General features: G+C 49.4%; 1 protein-coding gene and 1 long non-coding RNA gene across 18 annotated transcripts in view; one reads left to right on the top strand and one right to left on the bottom strand.

Moving 5' to 3' along the window:
• The window catches only part of SBNO2 (strawberry notch homolog 2), a 107539-nt gene that overhangs the window by 78925 nt on the left and 9212 nt on the right, over positions 1-19402 (top strand). For all 17 annotated transcript variants that reach the window (XM_027834231.3, XM_043535756.1, XM_027834232.3 and 14 more), the window contains 18 exons: positions 160-320; positions 811-944; positions 1452-1542; positions 3385-3528; positions 4134-4251; positions 4848-4953; positions 5571-5724; positions 6879-7055; positions 7912-8009; positions 10783-10865; positions 11959-12159; positions 12892-13067; positions 13965-14096; positions 14682-14817; positions 15711-15823; positions 16666-16737; positions 17600-17708; positions 18957-19031. In XM_027834231.3, the coding sequence (XP_027690032.2) occupies positions 160-320; positions 811-944; positions 1452-1542; positions 3385-3528; positions 4134-4251; positions 4848-4953; positions 5571-5724; positions 6879-7055; positions 7912-8009; positions 10783-10865; positions 11959-12159; positions 12892-13067; positions 13965-14096; positions 14682-14817; positions 15711-15823; positions 16666-16737; positions 17600-17708; positions 18957-19031 (2280 nt within the window). The remainder of the gene's footprint in view (positions 1-159; positions 321-810; positions 945-1451; positions 1543-3384; positions 3529-4133; positions 4252-4847; positions 4954-5570; positions 5725-6878; positions 7056-7911; positions 8010-10782; positions 10866-11958; positions 12160-12891; positions 13068-13964; positions 14097-14681; positions 14818-15710; positions 15824-16665; positions 16738-17599; positions 17709-18956; positions 19032-19402) is intronic.
• LOC119564461 lies at positions 6778-19104 on the bottom strand. The gene is made up of 2 exons (XR_005223355.2): positions 18355-19104; positions 6778-14060 (listed from the first exon to the last, which is right to left on the bottom strand). It is a non-coding gene; the product is annotated as an uncharacterized LOC119564461 (long non-coding RNA).

Raw genomic sequence — 19402 nt, 5'->3', positions numbered from 1 at the left:
ACTTAACCTCTTTGCCTCAGTTCCCCATCTGGAAGATGAGGATAACACTTAGCACTCAGATGTTGGGAGGTTTGTGAAGTGCTTTGAGGTCCTTGGATGAAATGCTCCATAGAAGTGCAAACATCAATTATTTGACTGTTTCCTGTGTCTCCCTTCCAGCTAAGATTGGGAAGCAGCACCCGGACCGCGTGGTTGAAACAAGCACTCTCTCCAGCGTTCCCCCGCCTGACATTACCTATACCCTGTCCCTTCCGAGCTCAGTTGCTGACAACGGGTTACTCTCTGCACTACAGCTGGAGGCCATCGTGTATGCCTGCCAGGTATGCCAGATCCACCTTGCTCAGCTCTCTTTCATGGGTAGATAGTAATAAAAATACACTGTGCCATTCTTAAATAAGATATTAGGCTGAGTTTCCAAATAGCCTCTTGTATAGAAAATAGAAGCTTTGGATTTGGACACAGATTTTAAATGTCTTGTAAGGGCGTGTTGTCTAAAGCAACGGGACTGGGAATGAAGACTCATGGGACCTGATTTTCAAAGGTGCCAAGTGCCCTGAGCTCCCATTGACTTCAGCCAGAATTGTGGGTGCTCAGCACTTCTGATGATCAGGCCCTGGGGACCTATTCCCTGCTCTGCCACTGTGTTGTCACTTAACTCTCCAGGCTTCAGTTTACTTTGAGACGTGTGCAAGACCTGCCTCTGTGGGAGCTCCGAGGGTTAATCGGTGAGGTGCTCTGAGCCCCGCAGATAAAAGGCACTAGCAAAGGGCAAATCAGGGTTAATTCCTAATTCTGGTTTTGAATTTGCAGCAACATGAAGTTTTACTACCCAACGGGCAGCGAGCTGGGTTCCTCATTGGCGATGGTGCTGGGGTTGGAAAGGGCAGGACAGTTGCTGGGATCATCTTTGAAAATTATCTGAAGGGGAGGAAGAAATCTCTGTGGTAAGTTTCCCTTCTTTACTGTAAGAGCTTGGAAAGTTAACTTAAGGCCAGGCGCCAGGAATTCCTGAGTGCCAGCTTTGTAGCTGACTCACTCTGTGGCCTTGGGCAAGTCATTTCCACCTTTCTGTGCCTGTCTGCTGAAAATATTTGTGCTGTAGAGGATTAGTACAATACTTTGGAGAGGCAAACCATGTACCAAGTGGAGAGGACACTAGAGCTTGTTCCTGCTCCCTTTGAAGTCAATGGGAGATATCCCTGGACTTGTGTGGTGCAGAATCAAGCCCCTAACGGATGGGTGTATAGTGCAGAATCTGTGCACATCTTATCACAAATGGCAATTCCTGTTCGGGACTTGAGGCTGCTGTAGTGTCTTGTGTTGAGGTGCACGGGAAGTTTTGCTACACCTCCCGTTTCTGTAGTCAGAACTCTTGATCTCATACTTGCATGTGCACTAAACTCTACACAGGCTGTCTCCTCAAGACAACCAGCTCCTCTGCTTTCTTTTAGGTTCAGCGTCTCCAATGATCTCAAGTATGATGCTGAAAGAGACCTGAAGGACATTGATGCCCCCAACATTCCTGTGCATGCTTTAAACAAGGTAGGGAGGAGAATTCAAGACCTTTTTCCGGGGGCGGAAGCTTGCTACTGGCAGTGGGTAGATGAAATGGTCCTAAGCAAAGCATGCGACTCAGATGTCCTTGCCTTTGGGTCGTGTTCATGCTACAGACAATAGCAATGAGTGGCCTGGTTATTGTTACCGTCCTGCCGTAGTTACATACTTGTGAGGCTCCTGTGTTGCATCACAAGGATGTAGCAGCTTTGGGTACTTTGATTTCTGCAGCAGTATTAAGCCGTGGCTCAACGTGAGTGCAGCCTCTAGTGGAAGGGCCACGTGGCACGTGCATCATGTTCATTGTTCCTGGCGTGGTTTTGTAATGGCGAATGTTGGACCTGGTACAGCTGTATTGTTAAGACCTTAGTATTCAGAGGCCACAGCTGAAGTGGCCTAAATCCACACTTTCCAGTGCTGCTTCCATGGTGACCCTTTTCCAGGCCCGCCAACAGCAATTCCAGGCCCCAGGGCAGAACAGTCAATGGGCCCCCAGCCTGCGTGGATGCGGTCTGTGCAGCTGGTGCCCAGTGAGCTGCTGCCCCCTGCGCTGGCTGGTACCTAGCAAGCTGCCAACTGCGCGGCTGGTCGTGCTCTTCCGGCACGGCCAGGGCTTCCACATGCCCGCCCGGCGGCCTTCACCGACACCGTTACCGCCCCGCGCTCGCCTAGGAGCCTGTTCTGCTGCCCGCCCGGGCAATCTAAAAGGGCCCGAGGCGCCCAGCCACCACTGCGGTGGCTGGGGCCCCCGAGCCCTGGGCAATTGCCCCCTTCCCCCACCCCCTCCATCCACGGGCTTGCCCTTTTCTGATCTTGTTAGGGAAGAGGGACATACAAATCCAAGTTTTCTCCCTGTAGGAGCTGCCAAGCATGCAGTACTGTTGACTCTCTAAACATGCATCTAATTTCAATCCAGCTGAGTTAGTGCATTTCTTAACCGTCTCCTTTCAGGTTTGTGTCAAGCAGGCACGAAAATTAAATTGCCGCTTAAAGGAAATTGCCAGTACTAAGTAGTAATTGTTCAGCAAGATCTTCCATACCCCTGTTCCAGTCTCCAGATCATTCACAGCCCGGTTGAACCTGTCAAGCTGCCTGCTAGTTTCTCAGAACACTTCTGGCCTGATTTTCAGAGGTGTTGAGCACCCAGAATTCCCATTGAAATCAATGGGACGCACATGTGGTCAGAACCTCTTAAATCAGGCCATTAGTCCATTTAGCCCATTGTGTCCTCATAATCAAAAGGGCTCTGAATAGCACTTTCTTCACATTGAGGGGTATTTTTTTCCTTCGTATAATTAACTTAGTTACAGATGAAGTCGAATGATCCTGTAAGCTAAACAATAATCTCCCCTTCAATCAAAGAGGAAGCCATCTCTAAAAAAGGAAACAAACCAGAGGAGAGGATATTTAAAATAAAAACATTTTAAGCATTCTACATTGTTGATTAAAAAGAATTAAGTGACTTCGGTCAGCCAAGAAATTGAAGTCCAAGTAAAGTTTCCACTCTTCGTTAAAATGCATACAGATGTGTGCACATGCTGATGATTGGAGGGATATATCTAGGAATGTAAAGTCCTTGCCATCATGGAATCTCTGTGCCAAATACTAGCATTAAAGAAGTCAGTTATTAGCCGGCTTTCTTGACCATTCTCTTCCCATATGGGCTCTGTGATGTAGCAGTTGCTTATATAAAGCAGATGTGTACACCCTGTATCATCACATTAAAAAGTCATCTTCCTTCATCAGTTTTGGGTTTGGACAGGGGATGGAATAAAATGAGCTATAAATAGCATTGTAAGTGTCCTCTTTCTTTTTCCTTCCCCCCCGTAGATTAAATATGGTGACACAGCTACCTCAGAAGGAGTCCTATTTGCCACTTACTCTGCTCTGATTGGTGAAAGCCAAGCAGGCGGACAGCACAGGACGCGATTAAAGCAGATTTTGGACTGGTGCAGGGAGAACTTTGACGGAGTTGTATCCTAGAGAAATAGCAACATGCTTGTAATTGTGCTTCCACAGCGAACAAAGATCACCGAGATCAGCTTGGGGCTTGTGGTGGATGTTCCAGTGGTGTAAGGGGGGGGGAAGCCCTCCGTTTTCCAGAAAACAGTGTAGCTGTGGAACGGGTGGGCGTTTCAGAAGAATCTAAGTGATTTAGGAGCACAGTTCCCATTAAAAGTCACTAGAATTTATGTTACTGAGGCCCATTTGAAAATCCCACCAGTGCCAGTGGGTGGGCATGGGGAGAGTCGGGTGTATTTGTGAGTAACAAGCATTTTCAGCATTCGTACACCTTGGTGTGTGTTTGGGTAGTGGGGCATCATTCAATAGGAAATAACAGAGAGGGTGGAGATCTACCACAGACTTTGGAAAGCCGGGGCCAAGGGAGAATGGAGTACAAGGCTTCATGCAGCTATGGAGCTGGTCCACGCCCTGGATGTTTGGTGGTGGTTCAGTTCCACTGGAAGGAGATGGATCGTATGTTTCTCTCTTCACCCAATCATTATTAGCATTAGTATTTATTTATATGACCATAGCAGACTGCGCATCCTTTCTCCTTGACTAAGATTCCCTTATAGATTGTGTTTGATGAATGCCACAAAGCCAAAAATGCCAGCTCCACTAAAATGGGCAAAGCAGTGTTGGACCTTCAGAACAAACTGCCTCGAGCTAGGGTCGTCTATGCCAGTGCCACAGGTGAGAGTCTGTACCATGTGATTCCCAAGACCCCAGGTGTAAACATGCAGAAGTGGCCCAGTGCTCCAGTCCTCCCCGTGTGGAAGATGTCCATAGCCCAGGTTAACTGCTATGGGGCTGATAAAAAAAAAAAAAAAAAAAACATGTTGTAAAATTCAATTTTAAACAGCAGAAATGGACACTCCTAGAGGGTGTGTTGAAGCATCAGATGCTCTAATCCTGTGTATCATCTTAACGCAAAGGAATGCAAAGCAGGACTCCTAGATTCTGTTCCCAGCTTTGCAACTGAAGTGCCATGTGATCTTTGGGCAAGTCACTTTAACTTCCCTCTGCCTGTTTGTTCATCTGTATAGTGACTCTGACCTGGTGGGTGTATTGTGAGAATTAGCGTTTTTAAAGCTCCCTGAAGCCTCTGCTGAAAGACACCGTGGAAGTGTGAGGAATAACTCTCCTTTTTAAAATGCTTACATATGTTTCTAAGCTCTCCAGAGTGAGGGTTCACTTGAGGCCTGCTGCCCGTCACTTGAAGAGGTTACCTGAGGCAAAACTGTTTATAGTTGTTGTGTCTTTGCTAACAGCACATTCTATTCATACAGGTGCCTCTGAGCCAAAAAACATGATTTACATGAGCCGGCTAGGGATCTGGGGGGAGGGAACCCCCTTCAGAGCGTTTGATGAATTCCTCCATGCAATTGAAAAGAGGTAGGTCATGGAAGACCTTTCTGGTTTCCCTTTCTACTAATCCTGTATTTGGCAACAACCTTCATTTGGGTTGAGGAAAAAACACTGGCTTTGAACCAGTAGCTCGCTGGCTGTGCTGGTTCAGCTCCCTTGTGATATGCAATGTATGGCTAATACTTTCCAAGCCATCCCACAAATCTTACAGTGAATGCTTTTTGCCTATTTCATGATGGGTGTTAAATGCCACAGTAACTGCCAATATCTCTGGAAAATAAAAGAAAAAATTAATTTTATTGGGCCAGGCAGTGAGGAAAGCAGTGCGGTGTAATGGTTAGCAGAGGGGATTTACAGTCAGGCCACTTGACACTGTTTCTGGTTCTGTCACAGACTCAGTAGGGTGTGGGAAAACAGAAAGGTAAAGTGACTCACCCACCTGTGAAATGGGGATAAGGCCTGCTATGTAAATGCCAGGATTGTGTGGTGCATTCTATTACTATTTGAAGACAACTTAAGCAAGATGCCAAAGCGAAACCTCCCGAGAGGTTCTGAATCTCCAGACAAGCCTACTCCACACTGCAACTGTGCAGAGGAAAGGAATTTCGTCACTGGCTGTGTCTCTTTCCTCCTCTTCTGCGTAGGGGTGTTGGTGCAATGGAAATCGTGGCTATGGACATGAAAGTGAGCGGAATGTACATTGCCAGGCAGCTCAGTTTCTCTGGAGTCACTTTCAAGATAGAGGAAATCCCACTGGATCGACAGTACGAGCTTGTCTACAACAAAGCAGCGCAGCTGGTGAGCTAGTATTTCTCTGTAGATCCCCAGCATCCCACATTCCTCCCCAGAGAGCTACTGTATAAATCTGTGTTTTGGTTTGGGGGATGTGGAGGGGGGTTGTGAAGAGGAATATTTTGCTCAAGAAGTTGAATCCATTTAACTACCGCCTCCTGCATCATTAACAAGAGCATGGGGCTCATTCAGTCATTTGATCAGCTCAGTTGACATTGTGGCAGAGGACAGACTCGTTGGCATGGATTGATTTTCTGGTGGGGTTGTATGCAAGATCAGGATGGGGTGGGAGGCGTCTGCTTTTGCTGTTGTCTGTATATATGAAATACATGTGTGTATAACGTACATTTGAAACACATTAGAAAGTTGTTCAAAAATCATAGAGTAAAAAATAGTCATCTGTTCTCAAGTACGTTTGCTCATGTTTATCATAAAACAGCGCCAAGAAACATCAGCATTCATTCTGAACTGTGAGACGTTAAACACCTGAAATCCCCTATTAAACAACATAATTAAACAACATCATCCCCTATTCCATGAACATCTGTTCAAACGTACTTGAGAACAGATGGCTCTTTATTTTTACTCTGTGATTCTTGAACAACTTTCTAGTGTTTTTAAACGTTAAGTGCTGAATACTGATAGTCTCATTAGTATTCATTATTATTTGTCTTGTGGTAGCACCTGAGAGTCATGGACCAGGATCACTTTGTGCTAGGCACTATGGAGATGCGGAACGGAGTTTAATCATCCTCCTTAATCAGCGCATGGGAGAGTGTAAGGGGACATCAGAATAGCTGCAACCCAAAACTTAGGTTTGATTTTTAAAAAAAGAAAGGGTGGGGTTAGCTTATAAAATTTAAAGAAATATTTCAGTGGCACTGCTGCTTTTTTCACATCATCGTCACTGGCCCTTTGGTTGGATTTAACAATATTCCCTTGCAGCGTTTTCAACCCAGACGTTGCAGTGTTGGGCAGAAGGTGGAAATTGACCGGTCTCTTCATTGTCCTAGCTAAATGGAGCACAAGTAAACAAAAAGCATAAATAGGGAAAATAAATTTGATATTCAAAACCCTGATAGTTTTAATAACCTTGTGTGTTATGGTGACATGAGTTAGGGACTGGAGTATTAACCTGGCCCTTTTGTGTGTGCTTTCAGTGGGCAGAGGCGATAGCGGTGTTCCAGCACGCGGCCGACATCATTGGCTTGGAGTCTCGAAAGTCCTTGTGGGGTCAGTTCTGGTCTGCTCATCAGCGCTTCTTCAAATATCTCTGCATTGCTGCTAAAGTCCGACGCCTCGTTGAGCTTGCCAAGGAGGAGCTGGCAAAGGACAAGGTACGGTATTAGAAGCCAGGTGCAAAGGGTCAATAAGTGTTAGTCCAACGACATCCGTTGTGCATCCCTCAAGGTCTTGTGTGGGCATTCAGGTGAATCATCGCCAGTGATCTTTGATGCCTGTTGTCTTTCTGCAGAATAAAACCTCTTTGAATGTTGAGGCCCAAACAAGAATTGTATAGAACACAACCTCTGTACAAACAGAGGAGGGTGGGGTAAAAAACTGGAATGAGGGTATTTTCATGCACTTGGACACTAGTCCGTGATTGTACGCAGTGAAAAGGTAGCATATATCTTCTTATATCCTTGACCTAAAGGCGTCTAGCCTCCGTAGGTGAAACCAGGATTTCACGAGTTTAATGTCCCACAGTTCAGAATGAATGCTGATGTTTCTTGGTGCTGTTTTATGGTAAACATGAGCAAACCTACTTGAAACAGCATTCTGAGTCGAGTTAGAGTTGAAAGATATACTGGATTCTCCAGCTCTGCATGGTTAAATACACCTGGCATTGCATTCATTTGAATGGGCTTTGGAAATTTCAGAGAGAGATGCTGGGGAAATCAATTAGTTCTAATAATAAAGCATCGTGACAATGTTTCTTAACATCGTGGATGCATGTATAACCTCAGGCAATGACAGGCAGAGTCTTCAGCAGGAGCCCAGTTTTAGGGCCAAGATATTACTGTGTGTATCTGGGAAGAGTTGGGGTTCAGTGCAGAAGGTGCTGGCAAACTGTGAAATGTAATCTCTTCTTGAGCTGATAATGGTTTGCTGAGAGTGTTGCTGCCCAGCAAAATGTAGTGTGACCTCATCTCGCTAACACACGACCGTGCTGCCCTTTTGATTTCTCCCCAGTGTATTGTCATCGGGCTCCAGTCCACTGGAGAAGCTCGCACCAGGGAGGTCTTGGACGAGAATGACGGGCACCTAAACTGTTTTGTCTCTGCTGCAGAGTGAGTTTAACCCCCTTGTGCTTTGAAGGGCAGGAATCATGGGAGGCTCAAAGGCACAGTGAGGAGGGCTCTGTACCGGGGCTGCTTGTACTTTATGGTCCTGTGAATGCAATTCCTTGAATCCTAAATGAGCTTCACATACGGAGGACACTTTGCTGGACTGTTTTAAGACACTATGTTTCCAAAAGTGAGTTTTTGTACTAAGAGCCTTGAAATCTGAGTGCAGTGGCCTTTCCTGCTCTTCCACACGCAGCTTTAGTAATTGTGTGCACACGAGGACTGCCAGATGTGCAATAGCCTGATTTGTGCACCCAGATACAGATTTGCATGGGCACAACAGGTGCACATGCATTTCTGTGGGAACTTCCATCTCACCCACTCTGAAAAATGTGACCCTCAAAACTGTGAAAAGTAGAAAAATAAGTGAGCAATAATCTGATTCAGAGACAGATCTTGAGATCTTACAAACATGCTGTAAGGTGAGATGGCATCCCTGGATTTTGGACTATCTCTTTTTGTCCCACCAAAAATCCTGGTTTCAAGAACGTTGTCTTTCAGCATCAGTCCAAAGCAGAACATAGCATTAGATTGCCTTCTCCCAGTAACGTACTAGTTTGTGATGGTTTGATTTATGTATTTCTGCCTCAGTTAATTTGAGAGGTGATTGTACCCAGTGCACAGTCAGCTGTGGACAATTGGGAACATCTTAAAAAGCACTGGGTCCCATTTTCCAAAGTATTGTGGGCATTGTGGGAGCCTAAATCCTTGGCTTGCCATGAGACTTAGGCACCTAACTCACTTAGGTGCTTTTGAAGATGATCCCGTATTCCATGAACCTAACTGTCCCTGCACATCAGGTGGCAGGAAACCAAACTGCCTGACTGGGATAAGACCCAGGTGAGTTATGTTTCCCTAGGGCCCGTGCAATCAGCAGGGCTTGTGTTAGATTATTTTTGTTTGCATCAGTTTTTATTGCTGATGAAAACACCTGGAGCGAGCTAGACTCGATGTGAGCTATCGAAGTGCCAATCGTCCCTGCTCCTCCAGGGTGTCTCAGTGATGGCCTATTCCACCCCCCTCCCCCAGAGCAAATACTCGCTTGTTAACTGCTGTAGAGTTGAAGCAAATCAGGCTCCAGCAGCTAAGTTGGTTTCTCACTTGAGTTGGATATCTGCGTAACACCAGAAGAGGTCGTAGTAGAAGATCATAATGGTCCCCTCTGACTCCTTGCTCAAAGGTGGTGCTGTTAGTGATCACTCGTGCTGGCCAGCTCCGTCCCCCTCCTGTGGGGCAGCCGTTTACTTGCTGGGCAGTCCCATCTCCTAATGTGCCTGCTTCACAGTGTCTGATTGCAGCTTCCTGGTTCTGAAGCCCTTCAGCAATAGGCGGGTGTTCTTAGGGGAGTGCGTTTGCAAAGGAGCAGTTGCTGACAAAACGAGAAGGGAAGGGCTGCTTGCTGTTTGTGCAGGGGAGTCTATAAAACTTTGTTAATGGGGATTCCAGTGGAGGAGGAGGAGAGAACACAGATGGTCAGAAGAATAGCAAGCTGGATTTCATGGCGAGGAGACTCAGAACCCGAATCCTGGCTTGAAGGAACCAGTGACTCTCAGCCTTCTCTGGGTCTCATCTCTGTACCTAGAGCCAGCCTGGCACTGAGGGCAAAGGGCCTTTCCAGTACCACATAATAGCAATTGTTCCTAACCCCTCTGTTCCTCCAGGGTCTGGTGGTGTCTCTCAGTCCCTGTAGCATCGTTCCTGGTGGACCAGTCTGGTCTGAGAGCCCCTCCTTATTCCCCAAGTACCCCTGTCTCACAGCAGGTGGGAATCATGCCCATACCTCTCAGCTGTTGCTTTCAACATTTGTTTCAGCCCAAGCTCATTCAGCGCTGCCTTTTCATTGCACATGGCCCAGTCCCTCCCAATCCAGCCAGCATTGAAGCATTTACTCTTTCGTTTGCAGTACAGCCCACCAAAGCATCCATTTGATTTCCACCTCTTCTGATTTTTCCATCCACCTAGACCCACAGTGTGTTCCATGTTTTGTCACTGGCCTTTGCCCTGCGGGCAAGCACTTCCGCTTAGGTTAATCAAAGCACATTCCGTTAGACAACCGGGACCCAGAGTCTCCGCCATTTCAGGCGGGTCAGTTACACGGCACAGGGTTGGAACCGCTAGGCCACATCACACCCAGAGAAGATGTTGGCTGTTGGAACGTACTGGGTTTTGCAGTAACAACTTCCAAACATAGAGCGCGTCACACTTAAACCTTGCTCTCAGTTGCTCTCTGACATTTGTGCTGTTTTGGGCGGTCCCATAGCAGTGCGATGCCCGTGGCATTTTGTGTTTCTATTGCAACAGCGCCCTGGCACTGCTGTGCTGCCTCCATTCAGCAGGAGCAGCAGGCAGTCTAAAGCAGAGAGCATTTCTCCCCGTGTGCAGCAACACACAGCATTCACTCAGTGTGCATCCTGTAAGGCTGAGGTCCTGCTGGAGTGAGCCAAGCTCTCTTGCTTCACTCACACAGTTTTCCATCAGAACGCTCTGGTGAAATGCTGCAGCCAGCCTCCTCCTCCTCTCCATTCGAGTTGATGTGATTCCTCAGATCCAAGCTGTACTAATCGATAATTGTTCAGACTCACTAACAGTTAGAAAATGCTTGGTTTAGCCCATTTTCCCATAAATATATCGATCTTCTAAATACCCATTGATACATTATAACCAGTAGATGTTCCTACTCCTGGTAGCTAGAATAAATTTTGCATCTTACTTTCAGAGGCGTCTTTCTATCACTAATTCAGAAGCACTTTCCTTCAACCAAAAGAAAGAGAGAAAAAGGAACTGGCATTAAAAGAAAACGTAAGACCACCTTCCACCGCCCAACGTCTGACCTCCTGCCTTTCCGCCTCGCCCCAGCTATCAGCCTTTTCATCTCCTGTTCCCTTCCCCACTTCATGCTTTGCCTGGGTTTGGGTTTGCCCTCCCTTAGATCCCTTGCTACAATCTCTCACCCTAGGCATGTCGCTAGTTGCAGCTCTCCATGTCATCTTTTTCCCCCCCCAACTCACCTCCCTTCCACCAAATCACTTCCTAGCCCCTGGGATTGCCCAGTAGCCATGCCCCTTTCCCCCTGCAGTGCAGACTGCTAGACTGACAGGCAGATTTTGCTAGACTCCCAGCTGCATATCTGAGGCCCTCTTGCAGCAAGGGGTTTTTCTCCTCTACCCCTTACATATAGGGTGGCAGGTGCCCTGGAAAATACTCAGTTATCTACCCTATTCCTGGCTGCAGCTGCAGGTAAGAACTGTCTCCTGTACAACCTGTGTTCCCTCTGTGCTGGGTTCCTTTGCAAGAAGGTTGGACCCTAGCTCTCATACCCATGGTTACACCTGGGAAGTGGGATATGGCAAAAGGGGGAAGAGGAGAGAGTGGTAAAGAGTGGTAAAGACTGATTTACAGAGATTGCCCTGGCAAACTGCTCGGGTTCTCTGCCAGCTGAGACAAACAGATCTGTAATACCTTGCATGGCTGGGGCATTTTCACTGTGCTGGGAATTCAGTCCTGATGCGACTCGTTTTCCTTCCTGAAACACTAATGCACCAGCCCCTCTCTTTGCCTGAAGATTTTCCTTTAGGGATAGCTGAGCCTGTGGGTTCTTTCCCCACAATGGGAGAAGAGGAAAGTAGCTGCATGGCCAGGTGAGAGCAAGGTGCAGTTTGCACATTGCCATGTGGCCGTCTTCAGCCCTGGTAAAAGACTGGCTCGTTCTTCCTCTCTCTGTTTTTTCCCCCCATGCCCAAACGTCTGCCTCTCTGATCTGCCTTTCGCTTGGGGCAACCTCAGCTCCCCTGTGACCTATCCTCCATTCTCTGAGCCAGTGCTTGCTGTTCTGTGCTGACCTGCCCCTTGGGCACTCTCCCCCCCCGCTGATGTGGCTCGCTGTCCCTCACAGGGAAGCAGAAAGGCCGCTGTGCGAAGGTGCTGAAAGGAATGTACGACATGGCGGGCGTGATCAAGATCAGCGACGACAGCAGCACTGATTCGGAGGTAGGGCTGGACAGCGACTTCAACTCCTCCCCGGAGTCCCTGTTCGACAATGACGACGTCATCTTTGTTGAACACACCTACAATGGCTTTGCATCCGAAGACAGAGGTAAGCTGGGGTTAATCCCTTCCCAGGCCAGGGACACGCCAGGCATTTGCGGAAGGTCAGGGGACAAGTGTCTGGGCTTATCCTGGTCCCGTACATGTGCAGAATAACATTCTGAATGGATCTGACCCTGGCTTTGCTTAGCACCCTACGTGGGACAGCGGCGCTGAAGTTCTGATACAGAGGCGCCTCTCCTGGTGTCTCCCCGGGGATAGTGAGAGTCCTGTTATGTATGGGAGTGGCCAGGCTTCCTGGGCAGGGATTTGCCGGCTGTTGCACCCACCAGCTCAGAGCCGTTCCTTGAATCTCTTTAGGGAGGTTGAGGAAATGATACCTGCAGACTTCCTACCCTCCATGTTGTTCCAGGCTAACGCAGACTTGCTTGGCTATCCTGCACTGCCCAAGTGGGGGAGCCCCGATTCCCGCATTAGGAGCAAATTGACGTTTGTATAATAGAACGATTGGCTTGTAGCTGATTTATACCTAGTTGTGGTCAGACTTGGGAGGTGGGGTGGAGTGGAGTGTGGAATGCCAGCCGGCATGAGAAATCTGTCCTGCACACTCCACAACAACATCCAGCAGCAGTCCTTGCTCTCTGAATCAGACCCCTCCCCTCTTGAGCTTCAATCTAGGTCACTCTAGGGTTCTTCTTCACGCTGGTCCTGAGCTCTGTGGCTGTTGAGTTCCTTGCCATCCCCTGGCTGGACTCTAAGAACCTGCCTTTCCACATTGCAGGCAGTTTGCACTTTCCAGGGTCCCAGAAGGATGTGCATGGCCCGGGAGTGCTAGAACATGTGGAGAAAATGAAACAGGACCTCCTATCAAAAGTAAAAGCACTGGGCAAAGAGCTACCTCTCAATACCTTGGATGAGCTGATAAATCACTTTGGGGGCCCGGAGTACGTGGCAGAGGTATGTCATATTATGGTCGCCTGGCGTTGGGCTCAGCAGCTCAACCTGCTGTTTGTGTCTCTAACCACTAGAGGGTGCTGTAATGCCAGCCCTTGGAGAGATTGAGTTGGGCTCCCAGCCCCAGGGGCACATCTGGGCTCTGTGGTTCACATCTGAGCGGGCAGCCGCTGGCTAACATTGGCGCTCCTGTAGACTAAGGCCATGTCTACACTACTATTTATGTTGGCAAAACTTACGTCACTCGGGTGTGAAAAAAATACCCACTTGAGCGACGTCAGTTTCGCCGACAGAAGCGCTCATGTCCACAGCTCTCCTGCCGACATAGCTGCGGCTGCTCGTTGAAGGTGGTTAAATTATGTCGACAGGAGAGTTCTCTCCTGTCGGTGTAGGGCGGCTTCACGGGTGATCTTACAGCAACGCAGCTGCATTGGTACAGCTGTGGTGCTATAAGGTCTCTAGTGTAGACATGGCCTTAGTTCCTGACAGTACCTATCCAGTGTGTGATGGCGAGGTAGCAGGAGCTCCCTGAGGGATGCCCCCCCCTTTATGCTTTTTGCATTATCTTCCTCATCTTGAGGCCCTGGGTTGTAACCCCCTTCTTTCCAACCCAGGACTGGCTAGACCTTCCTACTACTTATTTACTGTGCTCTTGGCACTTCCTTACTGTGATCTTGGACTAGTTACTTCACTGCCTCAGTTTCCCTAATTGTAAAATATAGTCTCCAGGGCAAAAATTCCCTCTGGAAGCAGTTTATTGCTCCAGGTCTGGCCAGTACAGACCCCTGCCCAGGTGTCTGCCTTTATATTTACTTCCCAAATGCTCCATTTCACCCTTGTGCCCCCACTCTGTCTGTCTGTCTCATTAATGACCTGTTTCTTCCCTGGCGGGCCATGTAGATGACTGGCCGGAAAGGCCGGGTGGTGAGCAGACCTGACGGCTCCATCATGTATGAGTCCCGGGCTGAGCAGGGCCTCTCCATAGACCACGTCAACCTGAAGGAGAAGGAGCGTTTTATGAGTGGGGAAAAGGTGAGTGAAGCTCTGAACCAGAGACCCCTGCAGCTGCACACTTGAGAAGATGTGGACTGGCATAGTGCTTGTGGGCAGCTACCCCAGACGCATGATGGACCTTGCAGTCACTGCCTTGCCCCAGATGTGTGCGCCTGTCTCTGTCAGTCCCTTTGTGCTTCACCCTGGAAGCCTGGCACTTGATCATTCGCTTTCCAGAGGAGAGCTGGGCGTGACAGTAGAACCTAGAAATGCTGCTCTTGCAGTGGCCAGAGGGGGCACTGCAGAGTGTCCTGTGGGATTGCCTGCCCCAGAGTCTGAACACCCTGCTGGACCTAGGATGGAGGCCAAGGATACAGATCTCTCACATGAGTAGGGCAGAGCACTAGACAGCTGTGCCAATCCCTCAGGCCCATAAAACGAATATGAATTGGGCATACTTGACCTGCTGGGAAGTGACATGGGGGCAGGGGGCCCTCTGTGGATCAGGACGAACTGTATCCTGGGTTTTCTCTGGGCCTGCCCCTGAATGCTTTCCATGTAGCAGTTCTCCCAGATCTCTGGGAATACCATTGCATCTCCTCACTCCTGCTGTGTCTCTCTTAGCTCGTAGCAATAATCTCCGAGGCCTCCAGCTCAGGGATCTCTCTCCAAGCAGACAGGCGGGTGAGGAACCAGAAGCGCCGGGTCCACATGACACTGGAACTGCCCTGGAGTGCAGACCGAGCCATACAGCAGTTCGGTGAGCGCCGAACATTCTCAGTCACTTTCTCCCCCTGCTCAGTGGCTACAGGGTATAGTTCTGCCCTGTGATTTTCTAGCCGCCCTGCAAACGAAACACCCGCCTGGCCTTGTTCTGGAGCCACAGGGAGCCCAGTTGTGTTCGGTGGCACAAAGGGCTAGCCCCAGAAACATGGGGCTCATGCAGCCTGCCAGGAGGCCAGTCCAGGCACGAGGCAGCTGTGATCAACTTTCCTTCAGGGAAAGGTGCAGTGCTGCCTTGGGGTTGGGTGGGGTGTAGTTGATAAAGGGGGAGGGGTAGCTTATCTGTGGGAGCAGAACACTGAGCTGCTCCCCCCAGATCCTGTTCTGGGGCCCATCGTGGTGCCTAGGGGATACTTGTCAATGGCATAGAACCTTTGAAAGTCTCCAGACTGGAATAACTAGGGGGAAATGAGGGGCTGGACTGGAGTGTCATCTCATGGTGCATCCAGGATTGGGATGCATCGGCAGAGCTGTGTGTGTGAAGCTAGCTTGGCACCCGACCATGCTCTGAGCCTGGGGTGAAGCCAGCCTCTGATCACAAGAGCAGTAGAGGAAATGAATGTACAGCTCCACTTTAAACCTGGAGTGATTTTGTGACTGGCCAACCGGCTGTGATCCTGGAGAGGTCAGGGCAGCAGCCCTGCTCTGGCAGTGCCAGGTGGGAAGGTCTGGCAGCACAAAGCCAATGAGAGAAACTATGTCCCTACTCGCCAGAAGAGAAGCGTTGGATTTGGTTTCAAAGCTGGTAGGTGCTCTAAGGGAAGCTGCTTTAGTCTGTTTGCGTTCCCCACTTCCTTCTCAGCAGCTGTTCCCCAAGCTCGTGTCAGCTTCCACATCATTCACCCCCTTTGTACCCACATCTCTCTCCAGGTCGAACCCACCGATCGAACCAGGTCTCTGCTCCGGAGTACGTCTTCCTTATCTCTGAGCTGGCGGGGGAGAGGAGGTTCGCGTCCATTGTTGCCAAACGCTTGGAGAGCCTCGTAAGTGCCCCGGAGGGTGGCTAGAAATAAAACCCACGCTGTCTCTGAACATTTCCGAGTGACTCTGCTTCTGGGGCACCTCATGTCCCAAATAGAACTCGGATGAGAGATTGCTTCACCCTCGGCTGATGTGCAGCCACCTCTGCTGCAAAACGAGGAAGCTGTTTAACAGCCTGCAGAACAGGAAGTGAAGAATACTCTACGTAATTGGGATGTCAGGGGAATTTCGGGGAGGGATGTAAGTCGGGATGTTGGAATTTCCCAACAGGCAGGAGTTAACACCCATTCTTTTCCAGGAAAGAAATAGGCTCTGTAATGACCCTAAACTATCATTGCCTCGGTTCAGTGTTTCATCATTTTTAATGAATCCATAAGTATCTCTGAGTGTTAATATACTAGCACCTCGCTGTCTGCCCGTAGCATTTCTTTGTACAGACTTCTGGTGAAACTTGCGCTACTTTTAAACCATCCCTCCCTGATTATTTCCAACGGCTCAGATTAAGGGAAAAACCTACATATGAAAATACAGGTGGCATGTAATCTAATCACTGTGTTTAGGTTGAACATCGTGTCTCATTCGCCAGCCGTGTGGCACATGATGCCTCAGGTATCCGGAAGAAAAGTGGCATTTTCCAGACACCAGAGCTCGCTGGTGACAATCTCCAACAATCCCCGCACACGCAGTTGAGGCTGCTCAGATACAGCCCTCTGTCATGGGGTCGCCTTAGGAGTCAGTCTTTAATCAGGGGTTAACTGAGCTTTGTTATGGATGCAGTTGCTTTTCCCCGTGAGTCTCTCCCCAAACCTTTCTGAACAGCTTTGTGCTTTGTCTCTTCTTCTAGGGTGCCTTAACTCACGGAGATAGAAGAGCCACTGAATCCAGGGACCTCAGCAAGTACAACTTTGAGAATAAGGTGACCATTAGCAATTCTGCATGGTTGTTTAGCGAGCTTAAAATAACCAGTACACCCCTTTGGTAGGACTCTGAGCATGGCGAAGAGCCAGTGCTGGGGCTCACGGATCATGGCAGGTTAGGGATCTGGTCTTGTGAGCACTGGGAACAAAGCTCTTGGTTTTGGCACAAAATACAAACATACGGAGAGCATAATAAGAGAGCTTTCGAGACCTCGAGCCTTGTAACACCCTGCAGGAAGGAGAGAGGTGCACCCTGGTCTTAAGTACAGGGCAACTGAGGCAGAGATGCTGCATGACTTGCCTACATGCACAAAGGGAATTTGGGTTACGGCCAGGACCTCCCAAGCTCCCAATAATAGTAATACCCAGCTCTTATGTAACACTTTTCATCAGCAGATCTCAAAGTGTTTTCCAAGGGAGGTCACTATTATCCCCATTTTACAGGTGGGGAAACTGAGACACATAGAGGGGGTGACTTGCCGAAGTTCACCCAGCAAACCAGATCTAGGAAGAGAACCCAGGTCACCTGAGTCCCAGTCCAGTGCCCCATCCACTAGGGCACACTGCCTCTCCCTCCTGTGCTTAGGCCTTGCCTCTCATGGGTCTGGAAGAAGACTCATGGGTGAGACCAGCTACCTGACTTGGGTCTGTACCCAAACACATTAGTTATCCATCAGGTTCTTGATGGACATGCCTCTGGTGGCTGCATCTACTTCAGCATCTGCTAGGATGTCTACGTGCTTCCCATCCATTGCTGGGGAAAGCAGCATCCCAGATCCCTTCTCCACCCCTAAAGTGTGTAGTGAGACAGAGGACAGAACTGATCCCCACCCCCATGTGACTGTTCTCTCCTTTCCACAGTATGGGACCAGAGCGCTAGACAGGGTCCTCACCACCATCCTCAACCAGACTAAGAGCAAAGTGCCTCTGCCCAAGTATTACCAGGAACGAGAGGCTGAATTTTTTCAAGGTGAGAACATTAACCGGGGTTTCTACTTGCAAGTGCTTCTTGCTGGCTCAGTTAGTGTGTGGTAGGGATAAATCACTGCCAGGAAAGCTGGAGCGGGCACGCGGAGCCATTCATTGCCCTCGTCCTGGGGGGAGAAGGCACCAAAGGGGCCAACAGGAGGCTGACTTGGACAGCTAGAGACCGAGGCAGGGAGAGGGGCAGCACTCTATGGTAAGTGAGGCAGTGGGGTGAGCCAAGTGGCAGTGCCCCTCCCCAGGCGTGGGAGAAAGCAGAGGTGGGATCTTTTCTTACTGGAGTGTCACAGTTCAGGGCAACTGCACCTGTATTTCCCCTTCATGGGCCAGTAAAGGCACCCGTTTTAGACTCCTGGCTGCTACCTCTCTTGGGTAGAGACTCGTGCCTTTCTCCCTCCTGACTGGGGTATGTCCAGGCTTCATAGGTTCCTGCCTACACTGCGAATTCCCCAGCAAGTCGGACTGCCTAGGCAGGCCTGCTTTGCCTTCCCCAGAGAGGCTATAAACAACGTAATGATTAGCAAATACCACCTCGCCCTTTCTGAGCAAGCACATTTATCCTCAAGGTGAAAGCACAACAGATAAAATCATTAACGTGATAAAAGACCTTGCACGCCTGCTAATGGGCTTACCCCAACTCCCACTGGTAGGAGTCAGTCCTTCCAGCCCCACACGGGATTTTCAAGTCCATAACAGCTGTTAGCTCGGAACAAGCACGCAGATTGTGCAGATCAGTCTGTTCCTTTATGTGGCTTGAGCCTTTGATCTTGTCCTCATGTAACGGGTGATATGCAGACAATGGCTGTCTCCTCGGGTGTAGTGTCAAAACGGCCAGGCTTTTGCACAGCCAGGGGGTGGGAAACCCGTGTTGCTTGGTTGTCCCCACACTTCATTCTGGTCTGGCACATTTGTTTCCAATAGTCCTTTGACGCTCCTGACACTTCCCAGGGTTTACCTCGGTCACAGCTCCCCCTGGAGAAGTTACACACAGTCCCACCGTAATACATCAATGTCACATTTTTAATACAAGGGACTCGAAAGCTACTTCACCTTACTTCAGTAAGGCTTTGCCAGGAGATAGCCCTCTCTGTCATTGGGGGAGTGGCCATCTCAGCAAGCGGGGGAGCAGCCCTGCAGCAGGACAGCTGAGATAAGGGGCTTCTTGGCATTGGGGTGGAGGCAACATGACAGCTCACAACCTTCAAGGCACGTGCTTCCCCTTCTGTCATTCTAGAAATGAAACAAGGTCTCATCTCCGTCGGGATCTGCTGCAAGGAGATGAAATACGGCTACGTGTCAGTGGAGAAGGGTAAGCCTGGAATCTTTCCTCCCCGCCCCGCGGAGGGGCAGGCTAAGAGACGCAGTTACCATAGCACACGTTTGCTGCTGTCCTCCTGGCCCACGTCAGACTTGCCCTGTAGCCGACGCGGGACACGGCACTTGGGAAGCCGGAGGGAAGCTCTGCAGGTGCTTGGCCAGCAGAAGCCGAGCATCTTTCCCAGTCCTTGGTCTGCAGGGCCCAGCCTGACTACCAGCCAAGCTCTGGGGGCCCAGGCAGTGTTGACTTTCAATGGGTCGCCCTGCCTGCTCTCCTGGAGAAAGCAGAGATGCTCCCCTGCTCTCTGGGGTGGTGTGGGGAGTTGTCACTGAGCTGCTCAGATTCCCTGAGCTGCGCGCTCC

Source organism: Chelonia mydas, chromosome 25 (genome assembly GCF_015237465.2).
Source record: "Chelonia mydas isolate rCheMyd1 chromosome 25, rCheMyd1.pri.v2, whole genome shotgun sequence".
NCBI lineage: Eukaryota > Metazoa > Chordata > Testudines > Cheloniidae > Chelonia > Chelonia mydas.
The sequence above is the reverse complement of the archived record's forward strand: the minus strand, read 5'-3'. Positions and strand labels throughout refer to the sequence as shown.